This window comes from Dreissena polymorpha, chromosome 7 (genome assembly GCF_020536995.1).
Source record: "Dreissena polymorpha isolate Duluth1 chromosome 7, UMN_Dpol_1.0, whole genome shotgun sequence".
Taxonomy (NCBI): Eukaryota; Metazoa; Mollusca; class Bivalvia; order Myida; family Dreissenidae; genus Dreissena; species Dreissena polymorpha.
Window position 1 is genome coordinate 5779523 of NC_068361.1, and position 8418 is coordinate 5787940.

The 8418-nt window shown below is 32.5% G+C and overlaps 1 protein-coding gene across 1 annotated transcript; it reads right to left on the minus strand.

Moving 5' to 3' along the window:
- Window positions 1-4760: 4760 nt before the first annotated feature.
- LOC127836844 (uncharacterized) lies at window positions 4761-6549 on the minus strand. The gene is made up of 4 exons (XM_052363465.1): window positions 6489-6549; window positions 5513-5667; window positions 5215-5354; window positions 4761-5074 (listed from the first exon to the last, which is right to left on the minus strand). Exons 1-4 carry the CDS (start codon window positions 6528-6530, stop codon window positions 4998-5000), a joined length of 414 nt encoding a protein of 137 aa, XP_052219425.1. The 5' UTR covers window positions 6531-6549; the 3' UTR covers window positions 4761-4997.
- Window positions 6550-8418: the final 1869 nt, after the last annotated feature.

The following is an 8418-nucleotide window of genomic DNA, read 5'->3' on the forward strand; positions in this document are numbered from 1 at the left end:
ATCCCCAATAAGATATTTTATCAAATAAACCGTTCTCCTTCATTCGCCTTCTGTTAAATCTTGATTGTGTTTATTGTCCTGGTTACTAATTATAAGATTTTTGCATTTATGATTGAAAGCGCTTTCTTAAGATCGAGCATAATATAATCAACAACATTAACTACAGAGTCATCATCAGATGAAACTATTCCATCGTTACTGTCTGATTTTATGTTCACGGGTAATATGTAGTACCTCAGTAAGATAGTACGAATCGTCAATTCAAACCTTTGGCTTTCGGTTTGATAACGGATTTTGTGTAAAGTTTTTAGTTTTGAGTATTTCTCCACAAATGACTCGCTTATTGATATTGTGTTTTTAAAGATGTATTAGGTTGATTTAACTCGATTGTATAGACATACGTGAGGCATATTGTTTTTACATGTAATTTCGTTTTATCAAGAAGAACGCTGAGCTCTACGTATGTACTCATAAAAGCTCAGAGCATTCAATATGAACTAGGGAGACACGCAAAGCTAGAATTTTGGATGAAATGATGAATGAGCCATTTTAGCAGGATATGTCTACCATACGTCGCGATAAAATCATTTTACTATAATTGACGTTTATTCAAACCAATTTACAATAAAGGGATGCAACTTTTGTATGTTTATGATTATGCATTTAACTGCCTGCTCGACAAGCTCGATTCATCGATAATTCGAATTTATTCATACCATATCTAAAGGGAAACAACAATGGAAAGTGCCCATTTATACTCGAGCTGTGGCCCTTATATGTTATATGTCGTAGCTAAATCTAATAGTAGAATCGGATCGATAAGTTCATTTTGCACAACCCGATTGTATCGTTACTAAAATCCGGTAAAATGACACCCCTTTGACCTACATAAACTCTAATTTTAAGCAATATCTAACAGAAAGAACGAAAAAAACTCATACACTCAGCATGGGATAATTAAATCAGACGAAACAATTTTCAACTCCGACTGACCGGACTCGTATTAATTATTCGGCTATATATAAACAATTATATTGTCTTCTTCTTTCGACCAATCATTAATGTATCAACAATATGTATTTTAATCAGAGATGCAAAACAACTTTTAACACAGAATCAATGTCCCATCGGAACGTATGATGGCGATTATTTTACATTTCATTCTGGCCTATTTGCGGGTTTAAAGGGCACCAACACAATTACACACCGCAAGACACATATGCACCGATACAAAAAAATATAACGCTTGTGTATGTTTTGGCTTATCCTCATATTTCCAACTTTCAATCCCGACAATAAGTTACAGCTACAAAGTAGGAGCGCCAAAACGATAGGTGTGTACCCACTTAAAGGAAATTACGACAAATTGATGTATCGTTGTTGTGCCTATTATATCGTTATATTGCTGAGTTTGACAAGCGTTCCGATGCCCTTCAAACCCCACCAACATGTCCGAACGACTTTGCATATAATGGATGGCATTTATAACTGCGTCAATAGTCGCAATGTTTGTCAGTTTGAATAGCACCATAGCATTCCATGGCGGGTCCCCTATTTCGAAAATATGTAGCTTTCAACATAAAACACTATATCACAGTGACTGGCTTTTCGACTAGCACTTTAGTTCTCCACTCTGGGTCACCAATGGCCGCATTTGAAGACTATATGAATATCACCATAGGTTGTTTTCGCGTGGTTATCGAGGGCTACAATAGTTTTATATTATAAAACCCAAATTTCTCGATGTCGGATCGCCTTTAGCTACATAGACAAACTTAAAACACTCACCATATTTCTTCATGTCTGGTCGTCGTTGGCTACAACCGTTGGCTATTTAATGACCAACTATATGGCCATTGATGGCCGAACGTTGAAAACTGTGATTGTTTTATACAAGCTAACTTCTGTGTCCATAAATAACCATTTGTTGAGATTGATGCAGCTATTGAAGTTGCTAACTACTGTCGCCGTAGAAAATGTGGTCATCACAAGTTTTATCAACATTCGCAAACTTCTGCGTATCGAAACCAATATAATTTTAAGTTAAGTTTTTGTCCGAAAGATTTAATATTAATGCGTAATTTTATAATGGATTTCTATTTGAAAAAATAAATAAAAAGTTTGTCAGTATTGAATATTTATAGAAACAAAGCTCGTTGATTGTTAAACGGCGCATATACTAGGATTTCATTAACTTTTTCCATAATAATGATATAAAAACATTAAACACATTTACAGGAACAGACACAAAAAGCCGTCAAGAAGAAAACAGGCAATACAATCTAAACCGATCCTTTAGCCGCCCTGTTTTCATTAACAAATTGGGCTAATGTGAAGTCAAATGCTGTTTCGTTGCTTTGTAGACAATTGTTAATTAGGAATATTTTGCTGAATTATATGCTTCTTTTCTCTTTTCAATTTCGCCACAAATCAACTGGGCGCTGTATTCGTTGATGATTTGTTTTCGCTCTTTCAATCATATTTGGGACATTATAAAATATAAAATACGAACTATGGAAAAATGTTGCCGTCATCAAATTATGCTACGATAACAATTGTGTAGAAAACACAGAAAACAACATGAGTCAATTCAATTTCCGGTCAAAGTTCAATAAAAATGTATGTCTTCTTCCTTAGTGATTGAGATGAGTGTGTCCAGAACGCCGTAGCCTTTTACTTATCAAATTATTTGGTTTAATCGCGTTATTAATTCAACACAAAATCAAACATTTAGTATATTAATGTTAATTTATTTACTTGGCAGTTTTACTCAATATTTGGTCTAGAACATTGTATTAACTTGTTTATTCCACGTTTAAAAATGCTTGTGGCTATCCTAAAACAAAATTGTGTTAACAGTCACGTAACTCAGCTTAAATATATATCATGCAAATCGGTGCCTATACATTGTCGGCAACTTATTCCCGGTGAGACAATTATGTTTTTAAAAGACAAGATGATTGTAAATCCAATGTGATTAATTTACATTGCAGATCTAAAGTTATCTTTATTTGTTTAAGATCTTCGAAGACTTTTGCGTTCACAAGCAAGATGTATAATACCGAAGTGATGGATTTAGATTTAACTATCTCAAATAAAGATAAACTGGAAAGAAACGTGTTTTTCGTATTGTATTTTATAATGGATAAGTTTTCAACGGCACCAATGCTTCATTAAGCTGTTATGCAGAATAAGATTAGGTTTTACCGTCCAGAACCTACTTGACATGAGTTATAAAATTAAGGTCTTAATACGAAAAGATTGTTGGTTTTTTCCGTTATGATCAATGGTTGTACAAATAAAAGCAAAAAAATAATGACCTTATAAAATCAAAAATTGATCATTCCAGTTATTTTTTATATCGTGTTGATTTTAGAAATTGTGTTTATGTACGCATTATTTAGGAATCTTTCTGAAGCGTATTGTCACTTTATTAAGGGCGCCATTAAAATACAATTTACTTTAAATCTGGAATACATATGGGAAACTGGCCTTACATTACTAAACACCTTAATGTTAAGCAGATGAATGATTGTAAAGATAGCAAATCCGCAAAGGTCTGTCTCATTTATTATTCCGCACATTTGCCTAGTTTTAATTTATATTTGAACATTTAAATATAAATATGAACATGACGCTTTTTAAACGCTAGTTCTTGCTCAATAGTTGTTTGACGATATACTTTAAAATAAGTTGCAAATTATATACCTAAGCAGCAGGCGTCGATGACGTTATAATAAGCTGATGATTGGTTGACAGTATTATGTACGTAGTCTCTGATATAGTTCATTTACGTAATATTCGTTCATGTAAATTGTTATTATTTATGTAAGTTACCATCCCCGTAAATATCCATTAATACTCAAAGTTACTATCACTGAACCGTTTATGCTTCTACTCTACGTAATCAGTTTGTTTTAAATGACATATTGGTTATACAAGTATTTTCCAAATTATTGGTAACACATGCTATAGTATTTTGCCGATTTCAATTGATGTTTTTTTTCATTTACGAACCTTGTTTTATGTTTTTATTGTCAGGATTATTATTTGTCAATAATAATACAGTGTATTGTTCATATCCTTTTTAATTGTAAATTGTCCTTCTGTTTAACTGTAAACAAAACCTTTTTTAAGAAGCAATCAAAGCGTCATACTAAATGCTATTTTCAAGTTGGTAACAACACTATTGATATGAGCCCAATAACCGATTAAGCATTGTAGGTGTTATACATTCGGTAAAGTGAATAACAAGAGCGTTCATGGCTAGTACATGTAGTTTTACAACAATGTTCGTCATGTGAAAATCCACGAACTTATTTGCAAACTATGTAACCAAAATAATGCACGTTAAATGTAGCTGTCTGCTCTTGTACAATTGTTATTATTAATCCCTGACGAATGCTCAGCAGGTTTTGTTAATCAATAATACACGCTGTATAAATACGTTTAATACACGTTTTTTTTTCAAAAGCCATACTATTGACTATTTAACGACAGCGTGGAGTGTTGATATGTTTCCGTCTAGCGATTGGGAGGTCAAGGGTTGATCCCCACTATTTGAGCGCCTTTAGATATGCCCTATTGAAACCAAGTACTGTTTCGACCTACGACATGGACTCGATATCGTTTCAATAAGTTTTGGTATTTTAATACAATCGAACTAAAATAAACAGTTTTAAACCACGCTAATAAACTTAATGAATAAACTAAACTTATAATCATTCTAGAAGATATGAAAACACAAATTAAGAAATGTATGTATTGACCGTTTTTAAAGTTTGTGAAATAGAAGAATATGTATACATATATAGAAAGACATAAAAAAAGCCTAAAGAAGATTCAGAATTATATTAAGCAAAACGGAAAGTTAACAGCAGTGATTAATATATGTCTAGTAAGTGTCAACGATGTTGTCATAAACAGATCCTTCCAAGTCGGCCATAACTGTTGTCAATGTTCTTCTCAGAGGCGGGACGTCGACGTTGTTGAAAGTGTCAATACTGCTCGAATACCACGTCTGGGCACCTGTCGCACACGACTGTGTTGGGATTACACAAATTTTGTGTGTCTCCTGAGATAAGATAACAAATAATGTAAACTATGTAATACAGCAGTCTGTAATATGTCTCTAATATATAAAATTTCCACGATTAATTATTATATTTATGTAAGAATGTGTCGATTTCTAAACTAAATACATTAAATACGAACCGCTCAGTACATTCGCTAGGCATCGGTAGAAATCTGCCTGGTGGTTTTGGTTGTACCATGCACAAGAGTGTGGATTGCCTTTGTACTGGCAAAATATGCTGTGTAAGTTTGGTGTCGCCTTGCATTGAATAATAAGCAGCCTGTAAAACATAATAAAATCATTGTCCAAACGACCTTCTGATATAACATTGAACATAATTATACTAATACACCAGTAGTTTATATATTGTATGTGAAAATAATAAAACAAAACCATTTAAGGAATAGCGAACAAAGAAGCATCGGCTTGCATACTAACCTGTTTAGGGACTTTTTTCCAACAAATCCTTCTGTCCACGTACACTGACGATTATTCCATTCAAACCCTCCTGTCAATTTCCCCATGGCCTCATTCCTCAGTAGTGTTGCTAAGCACACAAGTGCGATCGAAATCCATTTGGCATTCATTATGAACTTCAAAATGATGAAACAAATTAGCTAAATCAGTGTACGTATTAAATGAAGTACATCGTAAACGCTTTCGTTTTTAATATTTTTAAATAATATAGTAAATAATAAAATCATTTAGCTGCATATTATGACCGATTAAAACAAGTCCTTACATCACTTTGGATTTTGGTTTTAAATACTGTAACTATGGCTTATGGTTTAAGGCGTGCACATCTTGTCAAATATGAATAAAACATAAGTATAGCAAATTGAAATGTATTATCAATTTTAGTCACGATATTGTTTTGCTTTCGTTCGTTGGTTTTTCTGTTGTTGTTTTTGCATTGACAGTTATCAAGTAAAATTCGGATTTATATAACCAAGTAAATACAAATTAATACATTTGGTTTCGAAGTTTTTCTTTAATTTGAATGTTCATATGCATGTTCAAATCTCTTATTGTCGACATTTAGTGTTTCACCTCGAACCAAAATATAAGTGTAACAAATTGAAATGTATTTTCGATTTAAAACAACATGTTTTTTTTGTTTATTTGTGAGTTTTCTGTTGTTGTTTTTTGCAATGACGGTGTTCAAGCAAAATACGTTCTTACATTTCCAAATGCTTTAAGTCAGTTGTATGTTGAATGTTATAAATATGTCAAACGTCAAATACAGTACGCAACGCTGCATTTAATCGACTAAAATGAATTTTCTGCTGTATGTAATTTTAAGAAATACATTAATACAACAAATTAATTGTCTCTTTATTTCCTTCATAAACATGAAATACTTAAACGTTTACTATATATAGTGCGCACTAAACGTAATTAAAATGCTACTTACTGAACTGCAGTTGGCCTGTCGGAAAGACAATTGAGGCTGCATGCGCTTTGCTCTTCATTATAAATATATTATGACCCGGACTTAAGCTCCCATACTTAAGAAGTGTATATAGCGTTATCACTCTTCGATCAGGATATAAACGACATACGCTGTTGTTATTATGTTGGAGAGAACAACTTTAATGCGATAGCTTTAAGACCAATGAGGGTTGTCTTTAAACCTACGCAGTTTAACATATAATGTTAATATACTAGTATATAATATAAAATTAATTTGTCTATTTGATCATTACATTGAAATTATTTTTTGTATCATTTGAATCGTACTGTATTGACGTAGGAGGAAAATAAACACACAAAGCCCGTATGGTTTAAATGAATGCTAATCTAATGAAATTTTATTGGTTCAAACATATACTTCAGAATATATTCATTTCAAGGGAGTGTCCATTACATGTACATTTATTTAGACCGAGTTTCTAAAAAATGTAATGTTAAATTAAAGGATACATTAGGCGACGGATATTGGTATTGGTATTTATTAAAAACTTGTTTTTAATATGCATTCACTTAAATTAAACATTTGTGGGTTTATATTGGCAGAACAATGACTCGTTGCTTAATAACCGCACAAAATCTGGGTCAAAAATGACCATATTATGCGACGCCGAAATAAGGCGATACGTCATATACAGTGAATATAATGAAACGGGACATATCGTTGGTATGTCCCCTTAATGAAGGCCTGTATTAACACAATGCAAATTTTCTCTTTTTCCATTGATATTAATCTACTGACAATTGTACATTGATGTAATCATTAAGTAAACAAGAGAACTGCATAACGAACGTCAACGATTGGCTGCGGGTGCTGTTTTGAATAAATGAAAGCTTGTCAGAATTTTAAATGAAACATTTGCGGATTTATATTTTTAGACCAATGATTCGTTGCTTAATTACTGCACAAAATCTGACCATATTGTACGACGCCGACATAAGGCGACACGTAAGATACCATGAATATAATTAAACGGGGCATATCCCCTAAACGTAAATCTTTATTAGCACAAGGCGACCTTTCTCTTTTTTTCGTTGATATTAATCTACTGAAAATTTTATATTGATGTTATCGTGAAGTAAAAAATGAGTATACAATACCAATGTGTTTCGGTCATGCCCTTAATATGATTCAAACGTACGCTACGAAACAAAGTGCGAAGTGTACTACACTAATACTGTCCCAGTATCCATAGTTTGTATGCGTAAAGCATGACTTCATGTAAATTTCAGTCATAACGAATTTACTTCAAATTATGTTCCTGCGCCTGCTATGAGTGTCTCTATATTGTACATATTGTAATAGTGGATACTAAATGATACCCCATAACAGTATTACATCGTATGGTTGTTAACCAGTGAATTGACTGTATCTGTTTGCACAAGAACATATATATGTAAGAGTAAATTAACCTTACTTCAAAACGACTTAAACAGGTAATCAGCTTATTAAACATTACCCATAAACATTCACATGATACGAAAAATAATAACGCGATTATCTAGAAACTATACGAATTTGTCACATGTTCGAGATTGATTAAATAAAGCTTTAATGATAAAATATGTAATACATTCAAGGCGTAACGCAAACTTAACAATGAGAAAGAATGTAACAACATTTAGACCGATTAAGTAATGATTAAGTATCAGACATAAATTAGGCATATGTACCAATGTTTGACTCTGCAAGATTAAATATCGCAATTTTTTATTTGCCCTTCTTTGTATTCGATTTAGATCAGTATATATGTTTATTAAAATGATCATAACAAAATATAAAACCTTGAAGAGTTTAGAGAAAGTTAATACACATATATAAAATACGTTCACATACGGACGTTGTTCATGTTGTGACCACTTCAGATTAACGG